General features: G+C 34.2%; 1 protein-coding gene across 1 annotated transcript; it reads right to left on the reverse strand.

Moving 5' to 3' along the window:
• Positions 1 to 1,568: 1,568 nt before the first annotated feature.
• Positions 1,569 to 14,594, reverse strand: LOC123657284 (short-chain specific acyl-CoA dehydrogenase, mitochondrial-like). The gene is made up of 9 exons (XM_045592863.1): positions 14,385 to 14,594; positions 13,650 to 13,819; positions 11,979 to 12,237; positions 9,185 to 9,346; positions 8,409 to 8,468; positions 6,048 to 6,209; positions 3,719 to 3,810; positions 2,716 to 2,915; positions 1,569 to 1,727 (listed from the first exon to the last, which is right to left on the reverse strand). Exons 1-9 carry the CDS (start codon positions 14,419 to 14,421, stop codon positions 1,634 to 1,636), a joined length of 1,236 nt encoding a protein of 411 aa, XP_045448819.1. The 5' UTR covers positions 14,422 to 14,594; the 3' UTR covers positions 1,569 to 1,633.
• Between the last annotated feature and the right edge of the window lie 2,106 nt (positions 14,595 to 16,700).

Consider the following 16,700-nt stretch of genomic DNA (forward strand, 5'->3'; position numbering starts at 1 on the left):
TCAACTATTCCGTGACAATTTACCGAGTTTGATGTAAAGCAAAGGCACGTCACCTGATTACTGACTATTTTGTATAAACAAGGCTGAGATATAATAGATTTTATAAGATGTCGAAATATGTGCGGATACCGATATGTGCTTGCTACCTCCTTTCTCTGAATTATTTTCATGGCGACTATATTATTAGTTATTGTCTTCAATTTTGGAAATATTTGTTCAGTACTAAAATGAGACACCTTGTTAGTCTAAAGCAGCAAAAAAAATTAGAATACTTAAAATAATAAAACAGAAATGGATACTAACTGATAAATAATACTATAAATTATGCGCCTAAAATGTCTGTTGGTGATGAATACAAACAGTAGTCAACCATTCAAACTGGTAGAACGTTGCACGTTTCTCGAAAGGTACTCAAAACGGCACAGCACAAAATTAAGCAGAAACCCAAAATATTCTCAAATATATGGACTATGTGGTAAATTTTACCCGGTAGCGCCTCCTGCCGGGTTAAAGTCGATCACTAAAAATTTTAAGACTTATATTAGATTTATTTATACGCTTATTGTACACATTCCCTATTTCTTCTTCTCTAGTTATGTTCCTTTTTTAACCGACTTCAAAAAAGGACGAAGGGAAGGGTTACTCAATTCGACCGTATGTATGTATGTTCGGGGATAACTTCGTCGTTTATGAACCGATTTTGATAATTATTTTTTTGTTATAAAGGAGATATTCTAAGTGTTGTACCATGAAAAGGGAACCAGGATCTGACGATGAGATTCCAGAGAAATCGAGGGAAACCCTTGAAAATCCGCATAACTTTTTACTGGGTGTTCCGATTTTGATGATTTTAAATTAAATCGAAAGCTGGTGTTTATCATGTGGTCACATTTAAATTTTATCGAGATCTGATCATATATCATGGTACTAAACTAGGGATATCCCCTTTCTAACAAAAAATGAATTATCCAAATCGGTATATTCAGTAGAAAGTTATGCGGTATAATACAACGTAGGTCGACGAAAAAAGCGTCAAGTAAAAACGCATTATTAGATATAACTCGAAAAGTAGTTGTTAGATCTCAAATAAATTTAAATGGGACCAATTGGCACACACCACCTTTCGATTAAAAGAAAATTTGTCGAAATCGCTCCACGCGGTCAAAAGTTCTGATGTAATACATAAAAATAAAAAAATACAGTCGAATTGAGAACCTCCTCCTTTTTTGGAAGTCGGTTAAAAAGGAGGACAAATACGATACAATAGCGTTATCCACAATTGGTGAAACAGGCCTTACGTAATTTCAAATAATTTAAGCTTAATAGCCAATACTTTGCAATATTTTTTAAACTTATTAATTTTTTTAATTTGTTAAATTTTAGTGACACTACTGGTCTTTTAAATTAAAAAATTGTTGCCATAAAAAAGGGACTTCATTAAAACTATATACAAAACATTACGATTTCAAAAACCTAATCACGCATTAGACGTTGTTTTAATAAGGCCTAAACATCACGCTACGAAGAAAGTGAAGCTGAAAAATTTACTATATATATATATATATATATATATATATATATATATATATATAAATCTGCAATGTGCTTTAGCTAACAGTCAATTTTTCAGCTATTATAGAGCGTCGTACTCTTTGAGAAGGTAGTGACCGACGAGACGCTTCTGTATGTCCGTCACACCGCCGTATATCTGCGTACCTCTTGCGTCTCTGTTGACAACATACACATTATATTATATCTGTTTTTATTAAAAAATAAAAAATACATTTCAAACAAATATTAATAATACGCTTTACATTAATAAAACGGCATTTTAAAGCCGCTTTGACGCAGTAGTTCAGTTCAATCACCAAAGGGGTAGTTTGTTTGTTTTAGCGCGTTAATCTCAGGATTATTCCCTATCAGTTTTAAACTAATCCTTCTGGTTCAGCATGCATCTTTATTGATAAAGCTATAAATACATCACGTAACGACTTATTAAAACGCAAACTATTTATGAACCCGGGCAAAATCAAGCAACCCCGCTCTATAGATTAATTTAAAAAAAGTGATATCAACAATATTTAACTAAGAATGCGAATTTTACTACGTCTCAGTTGATCTGTTACAATTTATTGGACAAAAAGGCAAATTTTCCAATTTCTTCAGGCCGGTCTCACAGTCGAAAAGGAAGATATTGGAATATTTGTTTTTATGCAAAACAATATCATTCTGCTTAAAACCAGAATCAAAAATGGCTCTTATACGATAGTTTCCTGGAAACAAAATTGCAGGGAGATACAGTAAGAGGCACACGAGTGTTCTGGACAACGCTCTGATCTATTCAGTCAACTACTATACTAATACTAACGTTATAAGCTAAAACGAATAAATAAATAAATAAATAAATAAATATTTACACAATATACACACAGTCGTCTGTTCCTAAAGTAAGCAACTTAATGCTTGTGTTATAGGTAACAGCCGACTGGTATATAGCTACATAATTTTTTTTTTTTCGATAAACATACTTATAAATAATACATATATGAATATATAAATAAATATTTATATTACACTCAGACTCGGGGTGGGAATCGAACCCACAACCCTCAGAGCAGAAAGCAGGGTCACTACAAACTGCGCCAACGGGCTAGTCATATATGTAATATGCATCTATGTCGTAACATATGTCATGATGGCTATTGTCAAGCGTACCTGTAGTGCCTCTCGGCGTCGTACTTGACGGACAGGCCGCGGCCGCCCAGGATCTGCACGCAGTGGTCGGCCACGGCGGTCGCGTTGCGGCCGGCCACGTACTTGGCCATGGAGCTGTTCTTGGTGGACACGTCCGTGGCCGCGCGGTACGTCAGCAGCCGCGCCGTCTCCACCAGGATGCACATGTCCGTCAGCCGGTCCTGGACGCACACAGAGTATTAGCGACTTTCATAAATTGACTCACACTAATTGTACTATTTTCGATATCACTTCCTCATTCTTACAACCGGTGGTACAAATTTTAATTTTAAGAGCCATTTCAGAATTATTTGCTCTGCAAGTTTAAGTAAATTTGGTCGCATCGCGCGAGTCGTACGAGGCGCGCGATCTTTGTGCTACTTGGTATAGTGTGACAACCAAAAAAACCATCTTGATCTTTTTCTAATGTATAATAAAAATTAATAACTATTCTAAGAAAAATATCTCTTTTAAAATCGTACTTATTTGTAAAATATTTGTAACTTTAAAATTTTATTACGGATTAACGAAGATACAAATGAAAAAAAATCTGCATTATGTATCAACAAAAACATATTCCACATATTACCATATTTTTCATATAGTTTTATATAAATCAAAATTCAAATTCATTATGTTACTACAATAAAGGTTGCTCTATTATATTTCAAAAATATAAATTACATTATTGCATCCAATATTGAGGTTAACGACGTCAAAATATTACAATTTCGCGGATTGTTACCGATTTTTGTGAAATGGCTCTTAAAGTTACACAAGGGTTTGTGCGATTTTAAATACTTATACTATTTTTAATCAAGAGATAAACAAAAAAAAAATCATTTTAACCTCATAAACATATAGACAAATAAAACTAAGCTAAGAATGTATATAAGAAATAGTAGTAAAGAAAGGTAATTATTTCCACAGGGCTAAATTACCGTGAAGCGATTGAAGTACGAGAACATTTACAGTCAGTGCTTACCTTGACCGAAGGTAGCCTCGTGAGGTTCTTATTAAAAGCGACCCTTTCTTTAGCATAATTGATAGCTGTATCGAGAGCGGCTTGAGCGATTCCTGTCAAAATATAATTTAATTAAAATAAATTGACAATTTTGTTTTTCAGATTTAATTCGAATGCATTGTTAATACACAAAATTTGCTGTTAAAATGAAAATGTAATAATATATACGACAATTTACTTTAACTATAAAAATGAGACTTTCCGACTTCAAGAAGTTTTATAATTATAGTCACTGTGAATCCCTGATATTGTCACTTGCCAAATATATATTGTAAAAAAAATTGACTTTTAATATACGAATGGTTAGAAATAAATGGAACCGGAGATTCGTACAGAGTATAGCATATTCTATTCGGTACTGAGTACACTCTATAGTTTTATTGTGATTGGATCGGCTGCTATAAATTGACAAGTATACATCGTCAATTGATGACCGATTCTTGAAAATTTCTTGAAGAAAGAATTTATATTTTTAACGCGCCCCTTATATTTTTTTATTTGTGTTAATCGATCATCGATAAATTTGAGTGGTATATGTCCCGCTATGCCCCACCTCAATAAATTTTTTTTTTTTTTTTTATTTATAAATTTTTGATCCACGGGCTCAAAATGCCCGTGCCTTTGTTTATCATGCATGCATTATAATACCACAGGCGATTTTTCTCCTTTTTATACTACAGATCAACAGTCCTGCCTAGTAAAACTAGGACATGGTCCGACGCTGACGGTTTTTTTTTTCCTTACTAAATACTGTTTATGCAGAAGTATACACATAATTGCTTTCTAATTTCTAACATTATTATTTTTCTTCTTTACGTCTATATTTACACTTATTTGCTAGTTATCATATATGTACACTTATTTCTAGTTACCATATATCGATGGCTCCTAAGTATACTGAGTCAACTCTACTTTTAATAACTTTATTTTTTTGTTACATAGGTAGACAGGAAATGAAGTAAATGTTATTAATATCTTAAAAAATTAAATTATCAAAAGTTGTTAGTTGGCTCAGTATACTTAGGAGCCATCGATATGTACACTTATGTTCTACTTACAATCATAGATATAGTAAAAAAAAGTAGATAATGCGCGGTCTTTGTTGTTAGTGAAGCCACAAAACTCGGCTCCTTCAAGTAAATACACGCGCTCACGCACACATATGCATCAAACTACGCTCATTTTCGTTAGTATCTCACGAGGCCTCGTACAGTAACTTTGCCTATAAAATGCCGTTCTTTTGTAGTTAAATGGTGCAAAAACAATACCAAAGTGAACAAAAAGTCTGAAGAAATATCGTTTCACACGTAAATACATACAAAACTTTATATTTTTTGTTATTCCAAAATAATATTGAGGTTATTAGGAACTTATAATTTCTATGCCTCGAAATGACGTACCGAGGGAGTGTTACCAGTAATTTTTATTTCCATTAGCCCAAAATGCGGGTAAGTAAATTGTAGGCAATCATAGAAAAATAATTAAGCAGAAAGTGGACATCATTATTGTGTTTTTTTTTTTATCGTGTGATTTTATGTGTTACCTAAATTGAAAATAAAAAAATCAAAATATATTTATGAATTATTAACTCGCTTGTTTTATGTTTTAACTTTTTACAATTTTTGAGTAAACTAGGTACCCATATTTTACTATCAAATTTCATGGTTTTAGGTTTCCAACGAATATTTTAATAAGAGGTGAATGGGTAGCGGCTGTAAGACTGAAAAAATGACTACGATTATGCTGGCCATGCGCATAAAGTCAATTTAATACGATTAGTGATTGAAAAATATTTGAACATAAGACTACATCATATTAGTAAAATGCAAACAATGATGACTCTGAGTTCTAAGCGACAAAAATTTAAAAAACTTATACAACATAAAGGATTCTAGGTTTAAGAAAAATAGTTAAAAAAAAAACCGACTGCAAACTGAAAAGAGATAAACAGAGGGGATAGGAAGTGTCCATTCATACGATTATCTTACGAATATTTTTTTTTATTATTCTACCGATTTTTTGTTTTATTTTTATTAAATTTATTTAAAACAAAAACAGGTTTTTATTTTCACATACCCATTTTACCTATATTAAATTAATTGTTTAATAAAAATTTTAGGGACTTTTTTTAAAAGGTGTCAACACTTCACTCACTCACACATCTTTAAAAAAGTGGCTTCAGTTTTCTGTTCTAGGTGCGTTATCTACCTTTTTTTACTTGATCTATGCTTACAATGTACACTTAACCAATAAAAATGTTAAAAATATAGAGCAGCACGCCCCGGCTCACCGACGGCGTGCGCGGCGATCCCGATGCGGCCCTGGTCCAGCTGCTCCATGGCGAGGCGGAAGCCGGCGCCCGCGGGCCCCAGCGCGCACGCGGCGGGCACGCGCACGTCGTCCAGCTGCAGGTCGCACGCCGTCACCGCCCTGGCGCACACCACCGCGACTGCTTTACACGCCCCTTCTCGCGCACACATTGCTCGCGGTCGGTAATACGCGCCAAAATGTATATGTATTTTTTTAAATACATACACCGGGTGTTAGGGGAATGGTTAGCCATAGATGTTGGGTAGGGGGGATCATTTGGAATCTATTTAGGCTAACTTACCTATATGCAAAGTGTTACGGATTTTTTTAATGATTTTTTTTCACTTTGATCACCAAATGACCCCCCCCCCCTACCCAACAATTCTCTATGGCTAACCATTCCCCTACCGCCCGGTACATAATTAGGTCGGCAAACAAGCGTACGGCTCACCTGATTGTAAGCCATTACCGTAACTTATAGACGTCTACAAGCGCATTACCGACCCTATCCCCAGTTCCCCCTAAGAGCTCTGGTTACCATTCTCACCAACAGGAACACAACACTGCTTGAAAACAGTATTATTTAGCTGTGATCTTCTGTAAAGTTAAGATACTACCCCAGTTGACTGCTCCAGATTTTGAGCAGGAAATGTCCTGCTGTGCCCTACATCAGTTCTTATATATAGGAGAGACGAATAGATATCGTACTTTATTCAGTAGACCTAGCTACGATTATGATATAGCCTAGTGTGTAGACTATAGGAGACGCTTACATTCATCGTTGTATGTATTAGAATTTCTGAAGAAAATCCTTTTCACCTTTCTATAATTAATGGTAACATACATTGTTTTTTATATTATATCTTCATTACCGAATCGAGTCTTTTCATGTAATCTATACAAATAACTAAAATTGGAGTGTCTATTTGTAATATTAAAATAACCGCTTTTTACTAAATGCAAATGGATTTATACACGGTACATATGCTAAGATGACATTTTTTTAAATTTTTGTCTGTCTGTCTGTTTGTTCTGACTAATCTCTGAAACGACTAGACCGGTTTTGCCGGGACTTTCACTGGCAGATAGCTGATGTAATAAGGAGTAACTTAGGCTACATCTATTGTAGAAATTTATTTATTTTATAACTCTGCGAACTGAACAATAACTTTTTTTGTGAAATTCCACGCAGACGAAGTTGCGCGCTCAACTAGTTTTAAATAAAATCAATTATCCTATAATTATTAGATAAAGCTTTACTGCAAATAACTAGATATATGATAAAACAAAAAAAAAGTTACACACAAAGTTACAAATTGATAATATCGTATTCTCTAAACAAAATATAAACTACTAGCTGACCTGGCGAACTTTGTACCGCCTTCTTTATTTTTTTCTTAAATATAATAATTAATTAATTTATTTATTTATATACAAGGGATGGTACACAGCACAGAAAAAATTATAAAACAAACAAGGATTAAATATAATTAAAAAGGCCAATTACGACCATCCATCCGTTTAAAATTTAAATTAACAAACGTGAAAAACAAAAAAAAAGGAAACACAAAACCATTAACACGGTGAAAAAAAAACAAACTTATTTCTATATTTAACCTATAAGTACCCATGGGAAGTATAATATGTATATCAAAATAAAATATAGCCTATCTTTCAAGTTGGATCGAACTGCACATGGTGTGCGAATTTTATTATAATCGGTTAAGTGGTTTAGGAGTCCATTGAGGACAAACATTGTGACACGAGATTTATATATATTAAGATTTTTGTCACGAACCATCGCTAATATTTGACTGTTGCGTTTATATTGAAAGAATTTAAGAAAATTAACTCACGTGCGTCTGCAAGAGTAACATTATCAATATTAATTTCTGTACCGTATTACTACATAGAAACAATTATGTTATTACTGAAGGTTTATTAATGCTTGTATACCATACACGTATGACATTTGTAGTAATCTCAAGACCATTCTAAAACGTTTTCTCGAAGATATTTTATCATATCTACTGAACGCCATACTGCTTACAACAATGTAATGTTATGCCACTACAGGCCAAATGCATTCTCTAATATATAGTTCATTAGTATTTTAATTTATTATAGAGTATAGTGAGTTATAGAAAATTATATAAGGAAATTCGACCAGGCTATTATATTGCAGTTATAATTTGATAATAAGTAATTATTACTTTTTTAAATCGTTGTCAGTTACTACAATCAATAAACGAATGGAAGTTTTATAAAACAATAAGATATACAATAAGATATGACAACAAATCATTTAGAAAACAAAAATTAATATTTACACACCTCACGCCCATTAAATGTTCCTTTTTTCCTCTAAAAACCCCCTCCGCGTCCAAAGGAACGAGGAAACCTGGAGAAAATACAGAGTCAAAGTATATACATTACATTTAAACTCAAACAATGGTTCAATCGTGTCATAATGACATTTGACTTTCAAACCAAAGATTATTGTTAAAGTGACTGACTACGATACGTGTACGATTGAAATATTGTGTGTTTCAATCTAAGAAAATAATGTTATTATACTTTTATTTAAAGAGAATACGAATCAACTGTTATTTTTCTAAGTTCTTTCTTCTTTCTTGGTTTTTACTAGTTGCTATAAGTAATTATAACATTATCCCATACATAAGTAAATCTTAGACTTCATCAGCAAAAGGTACACTAAGCCTTTGGGCCTTTTGATTCCTTAATGTTTTTTTACATGTTTTACGCATAGTGTGTACATTTGTAAAATAATTATATAATGCGTATTGCAAATGTACATCATTACATATAAAACAGTCGCTTCCCCCTGTCTGTATGTTTAGATCTTTAAAACTACGCAACGGATTTTGATGCGGTTTTCTTTAGTAAACAGAGGGATTACAGAGGAAGGTTTATATGTATAATACACCAATAATATAGTAGACGAACACTGATAATTTTTGCAACCGTGCGAAGCCAGGGCGGGTAGCTAGTATATAATATTACATAAAATATATCGTACAACTTTATCTGTTAGATACCGTTACACGTCAGATAAGTTTACTAGCAATCTGTGAAATAGGTCCGAAAACTACTTACAAGCCAATCCCTTGTGTTTGAGCTCAGGGTCGAAGGTCGCGAATACAGCTGCCGCAGACCCTTCAATGGCGGACGAGACCCAACTCTTCTTGCCGTTCAGGATCCAGTAGTCGCCATCTCGTCTCGCCGTCGTTTTGATATTTGCTACGTCACTGCCCGCATCTTTATTGTAGAAAAATGTTAAACATATTTAGCTCTCAGAACCAAACTCTTCTTGCACGTATTAGGATCGGATAAGAAGACTGCACTTTGCATAATGCGAAATGCGAATATTAGTTGTGTAATAATAGATACATATAAAATAAAACTCTGTAGATAAACTTCATCAGTCCGAGAATCCAGAAATCATGGTCTCGTAGCTACTAGCTACTTGATGACTATCTTGATATTGCATATTTTTTTATTGCAATATGCAATAAAAAAGCAAAGGATTTCGTTTGTAGCTTTCCCAGTAAAAATTTATGCGGATTTTCGAGGGTTTTCCTCGATTTCCCTGGGATCCCATCATCAGATCCTGGTTTCCTTATTATGGTACCACACTTAGGATATCTCCTTTTCAACAAAAAAGAATTATCAAAGTCGGTTCAAAAGCGACGAAGTTATCCCCGAACATACATAATATATATATAGACGCCGCGTTGGCGCAACGGTCACATCCATGGATTGTGACTGTTGCGCTGGCGATTGCGGGTTCGATTCCCGCACATGACAAACATTTGTATTGGCCATACAGGTATTTGCCGTGGTCTGGGTGTTTGTGCAGTCCTTGTGGGTCTCCCCACCGTGCCTCGGAGAGCACGTTAAGCCGTCGACCCCGGTTGTTATCATGTACACCTGGCAGCGATCGTTACTCATAGTAGGGAATGTATCCGCCAACCCACATTGGTGCAGCGTTTTGGATTAAGCTCTGATCCTTCTCCTACATGGGGAAAGAGGCCTATGCCCAATAGTGGAATATTACAGGCTGAAGCGAATATATATATATATACATATATTACCGTACCGACCGACCGTATATATATATGTCAACACTAGCGCTGTCATACGCAATTAGAAAGGAATTTATAAATAACAGATGCAACGATCGCGCCACCTAGCACATCTTTCGATAGTCATCTACCCTCATTTATTATATTACTCGAGTTATTCTGACGTGTACGAAACGAACGGTGCAACCGCCGCTAAGGCAGTCTTGGCTCTGGCTTGGCACGATACACTTGTTGTATCCTGCTAGTAGCTTAACGAATTAATTGTTATCTATTACGATTAATTTGGCTAGGCGAGGCGTATAACTCGAGCAGTGAAGGTGAGCGTTGATACGTATCTCAAAGGGGATCTCCTTAAACCTATACACCTAGGTCGCAAGTCCTAGGCACTGCTCTGAGTTACTCCCTCCGCCGCACGATAGACTCGATCGAAACGCTGAAGAGCGCGCACGCATCCACGTGTTCGGTGGACGTAACAATTTTGTTATAATCTTTTTAAGTACTACCTACATAATATTGTAAAGAACGCGAAAGTGTGTGTTAGTAAAACGTAGTGATAAATAAATAAGCGCCTCAAACTCAACGGAGCCCAGTAAGATTTTTTCCTGTGTTGTGTGTGTTGGGGTCTGAAAACACAGACAATACACAAAGATAAACGCCCCGACAACAGCAAACATTTGTCAAATAATTTCAGCTTATCGCAGTCCACTGCTGGACATAGGCCTTCACAAGTTTACGCCAAAAATAACGTGAACTTATGTGTTTTGCCCATAGTCACCACGCTGGGCAGGCGGGTTGGTGACCGCAGTACTGGCTTTGTCGCACCGAAGACGCTGCTGCCCGTCTCCGGCCTGTGTATTTCAAAGCCAGCAGTTGGATGGCTATCCCGCCACCGGTCGGCTTTTTAAGTTCCAAGGTGGTGCGGAACTGTGTTATCCCTTAGTCGCCTCTTACGACACCCATGGGAAGAGAGGGGGTGGCTATATTCTTTCGTACCGTAGCCACACAGTACAATTAAGCAATGTTCTTACATAATCTCTTAAAGACGAATTATGAGAAAATACTTGAATAGCACTTACATGAATCGTTTTTACTTAACATAATAGAATATAAAACCATAAGCATAAAATAACAACGCTGATTGAAATCTGTTGGATTATCAATTGACGTCATATATTGTCAATGACGTCTGGCAAAAATTTATCGGTTATAAATAAGTATAATAACATATTATTTGACTATTACTATATAAATGGGGCCCGCTTAGGGGTCGTCCATTAATCACGTGAGATTTTTTTAAAAACTTTTTGGACCCCCCTACCCCCTTTGACGATATTTGGTGAGGCTTTAACCCCCAATACCAAGAATTTGTGTATTTTTTTCTACTAAGTAAATTGTAATTCTCAGAATATTGTATTTAAATAGAAGTATAATCTGATTACATTTTGAAAAATTAAGCATTGTGATACTTTTGTTGGTTGTTTTTTGGTTTAGAAATCGCGCGTTTAACGAAAAATAAATAGACGTGATATCTTAATGTAACCCCCTCCCTCCTTGTGATATTTCGTGGTGTTGTTCCAACCCCGCCCCCTCCCTTCGAGCCTCACGTCACATTAATGGACAACCCCTTACCGCTTGCTACCGTTATTTTACTATGTTAATATATTAATTGAGTTCATATATCATTCGTTCAAGTTTCTCAAATTATGTTTTTTTGATACAATAAATTTATTTATCAAATCCAAGTCGTTATTTAATTTACCTAAATCTCCAACAGCATAAAAAATCACTTTCAAAAATCAACACACCTGGTTCACTCAACGCGAAGCATCCGATGGCGCCCTTAGTGTAATCCCCCAGGAACCTTTCCTTCTGTTCCGGAGTACCTTTCTCGTTAACCAGGTTCGCGTAGAGGAAGTTATGTATCGAGACCACCATGCCGGTGCTTGCGCAACCTCGTGATAGTTCCTCCACGGCGACGGCTAACGAGAGGTAGTCTCGACCGAGGCCTCCGTACTCCTCGTCGACGCACGCTCCCATTAGACCAAGGTTTGTGATATGTTTTATCTGTTGATAAATGTTATAATTACTTGTAATGCATAAATATTGTTAATACTAGTATAATCAAAAATATCTATATTTTAGCCAGTTTCAAAAGCACTTCAATTTAATGTAATGTGAAGATACAACCGCTTCGCAATGTAGATCCTGCTAAAAAAATGGACAAGAAACTTAGGAGTTTTAAAAAAGTCGATATATTACTCAACTGACACAAATCTGTCATTTACATAATCTTGTACTGAATTATGAATAATATTATTTGCCCAGTAAAGACCAATTAATATGAACTTTATTTATTAATTGGCAATTGTATAATCGTTTGTGGGAATTTATTATACTTTTGAATACCAAGCCGTAACCTATACTATTGTATCTACCCACTTGTATATACAATAGAATTTTTTATTCCGAAAATGATATATTCGTAATGTAAATTACTACAACAGTAAGAACAAAAGGCAACTTAGAAATTTATCACTGGTACTTAAGATAAAATGTATGATAAAGGGAATACACCATCACATTACAAAGTATCTTAAGAGAAATGTAAATATGAAGTTTACTGTTTGACCATGAAATCTTTAACCTCTAAAGGTCATAAAGTCATATAAAAGACACAAAGTCATTTAAAAGAAATCTATGAATGTCTGAAGTGATACAAGAATTGAGGCCATTCATATTTAATATCAAATAGAAAAATGAAATCAGTATTACTTTTTCACTATCTGCTTGGGAATTAATTGACATAAATTATATTAAAACTTTGTTAAAGTAAAAATATAGAGTGCAATTTAAAATAAATAAGGCTATAACAGGTTAAAACAAATAACCATGCAAACTTCAGAATATAATTCATAACATTTTCTTTGTAATCTCTTCTTCATAATATAATGTAATATAGGTATTCAACATATTAATTTTAACTGTGCTCTAATCATTTTAGTTTCATCATACTGTTTTCATAGTTGTATCCATATCCAATTCATGTGTTTTTGAACGAAATACTGTCAGGTAAGGTACCATCATCATCATCATCATCACATAAGCCTTTTGCAGTCCACTACTGGACATAGGCCTCTATATATAAGACTAGGTAAGCTATATGTGCCAACAATTGAGGTAGCACGCAAACTTTTTGTACGCTGGTAATATTTATTGTGAATGTATTAGAGTCTACCTTGTTGGCCATTATAAATAAATAATTGAAAGGTTTTTCTTTTTTTACAGTTGTCTATTACAAAGCCTGATGGCTTAATGGCTGGTCAAATTAGCTAATTTTGATACAATTAAAAGAACATGACAATAAAGTTTGAAACATATTTGCAATATACTGAAATTACATTAAAGACATTGTACACATAGATTGTATAAAATAAAATTTGAACAAAATAAAAGTTTGTAGTATCTATTCAACTTACCTCATCAAACGGGAATCTCCCTTCTAAATCAAGTTTGGAAGCTCTTGGCTTAAGATACGTATTTGCATAGTCTCTGGCTAATTCCTGAATAGCCAGCTGTTGTTCATTCAACTTGTTCGTGTAGGAGCGGTTTTGTGAAACTAATACTTTCATACATTGTGAGAGGTTGACTGAAAAAAAACAAATTACAAATTTACTTTTCATCCATTTTTTATTTAATAAATACTATTTACTGCTGTTTGTAAAAAAATAAAAGTTAAGTTTATTAAAATATACCAATAATTAAATTTTACTAGACAATATTAAAAAACAATGGAACTTTTTATATAATTGAAAGTATTAACAATGAGGTAGTTAAAGAAATTTAAGGTAAAATATATTTAGACCTCTAGATACAATTAGACCTCTAGATATAATTAGACCTCTTTACAACAGTTACAAATATATAACTCAGGCCATAATAATTCGTGAAGGAGATAGATAAAAAAACTAAGCCATGAAAATTTGTAGTGAGCTTTAATCAGACTATGATAGTATGTATAGTGATAAGTAGGATCACCTCCTTCAGTTAATTTTATTCTTACTGCAAGTGTATCTGTAGGTACTGTAAATATAAATATTTTACCTGCTATCATGGGCTAGAAGTGAACCATACCAAATTTTTTTTTACCTTTTTAATACCAAGTTATTTTTTTTTAATTTATATTTAAAATGGATAATAAAAATATAACTTACGGGATTTTGTTGATTTAAAGAAAATTCCTGCGATCATTTTGCTAACTAAATAAACTGGTTAAAATGATATAACTGTTCACTTTAATATTGCGATATTACATAAAAAACGTTTTACGATAAATATTGATAATGGCCAAGGTCATATGTTGACTTAATTTTTGGGGCATTTGTCAATATTTCAATAATCAAATGAAAACACAACTTTGTAAACGTAAACAAAGGCTATGTTCCACTTACTATCCATAACGCCATCGACCATTCCCGCTGAAATTCCACTAAGATAAGATTCCAATTTCCAAATTTAAGATAACCGCGGGCGTTGTAGGCGAATTTTAAAGGTGAAACGGATATTTGAGCGCTGTGTGCTTGCAATATGGTGACATGATAAAAACGTGCAGCTGTGTGGATTTTGAGTAAATATTTCGCTTGGATTGGAGTAAAATTTATCATTGCGTCTTTGACGAAACGAATGAGAGACGATAATTTGGAAAGTTCATCAAGTTCTAATGACATTCACAATTTGACATTATAAGTTGTTTTTTTTTTTCGAATTCCCTCCACGTTTTGGCACAAACCCCACCAATATTTTGTGGGCCAAGGGGGTACGATGTGGTCGTGAGCAGCGACTTCATCTATAACGTCGAGCGATCGCTCGCGATGACCACGGGCCTTGGGTGGGACACAGACATATACTTATACTTATATATAAGACTTAAATGTCTGTGGGGTGGGACGATACAGAGGATGTTGCAATCGTTGTGGACGTTTAGTGGAATGCACTTAGAGTATATAAAAAGGTAAAGAAGCAATAATTCAGGACAGGTTGAGCTTTTGGTTGAGTTCGGCTTATCTGCAGGGTACCAACTTTCTGGTTGAGCTATTTTTTTGCTTTAAATTAGTAGTAGTAATAAATAGTTTTGTCCAATTATTATCATCGAACCAGAAGTCGATAGTAGTGTGAAAAATTGTCGACAAAGCTATCGATATTTCTGCGCACGTGCTTGTTTAAGTTAATTATACATATTATAGTAAATAAAACACACCTTCGTTTTTTTATTATTTATATTTTAGGCTCTTCCAAAATAGTAATTAACCTCTGTTTTATTGATCTTTAATGTTACAAATTTACGTAATCCTAATGTACAAAAAAAAAAAGAAAAAAGTTTTTTTTTCTTAATCACAGCAAATTTTCACTATTTCGTATCACTCTCAACTTGTCTGGCTTACTTATAACAGAAAATGAATTGAAATTTTATATTAACAATATTTGAATTTAATCTTTTTTAATATTTTTAAACAACACAAAACTTCATAACTATATATTTACAGATAATTAGAGTTGAGCAGTGTCGTAAAATATGTTTTTATAACCTTGTGTTTAATTAAGCAATGTATTATCAAAGAATTATAAACGGGCTTTCTAACCCTGCTGAAAATTCCAAATAAAAAAACGATGATTTGTATGGGAAGTTATTGTGTTTCAACTTTGAAACTATCTATCTATCTATTGGGCTATCTGGATCTAGATAGATCTATCTAACATATCTAGCAATACTTGTGAATTAATCTCACTATACAGTAATACTTAGTAAAATAAATAAATAGAGTATGTGCTTAAGATCGCACGGTAGAAGTGATAACTTCATTGGCAATCACAATCAAGCAATAACGCAATAAGTCCCGAGTTCACCAGATCGAGCCTTTCACCGCTCAACAGCAAAGAGCAGCTGTCTGTATCTTTCTCACTCGTGTATACTCGGCGTCCCGAGTTCACCCGATCCTGCTTCACTGCGGGTTGGCGGATATGTTCCTCTATGAGTAACGATCGCTATCAGTTATTTATGATAACAACAGGAATTGACAGTTTAACGTGCTCTCCGAGGCACGGTAGGGAGACTCACAAAGACAGACAACCAAGCTGGAAAGAAATATTTGTACAAATACAAATATACATGCCTAGCAGGAATTGAACGTGCAAACCGTCGGTGTTTTATGCGATTACTTGCACCTCTACACCAGAGCGGTTATTCAGTAAACCTTCAGTAATTTGTACATTTTTGAAATCAGCATTAAAAGAAAAAAACATTAATAGTGGCAGCATTGATATTACAAATGTCAAACAGTCAATTTCTAATTAATACTATTTACGTTTTTAATTTGTTTTAAAAAATATCCGGGCTTATGGATAGATGATAAGTTGACTTGGAAAGGACTCTTAGAACATGTTAGAATCAAACTACTACCTATAACGGGTGCATTGAGAAAAAAGTACGAAAATATAGTACGATTGACAATTTATAACACCTTACAGTCCGG

This window comes from Melitaea cinxia, chromosome 10 (genome assembly GCF_905220565.1).
Source record: "Melitaea cinxia chromosome 10, ilMelCinx1.1, whole genome shotgun sequence".
Lineage (NCBI taxonomy): Eukaryota > Metazoa > Arthropoda > Insecta > Lepidoptera > Nymphalidae > Melitaea > Melitaea cinxia.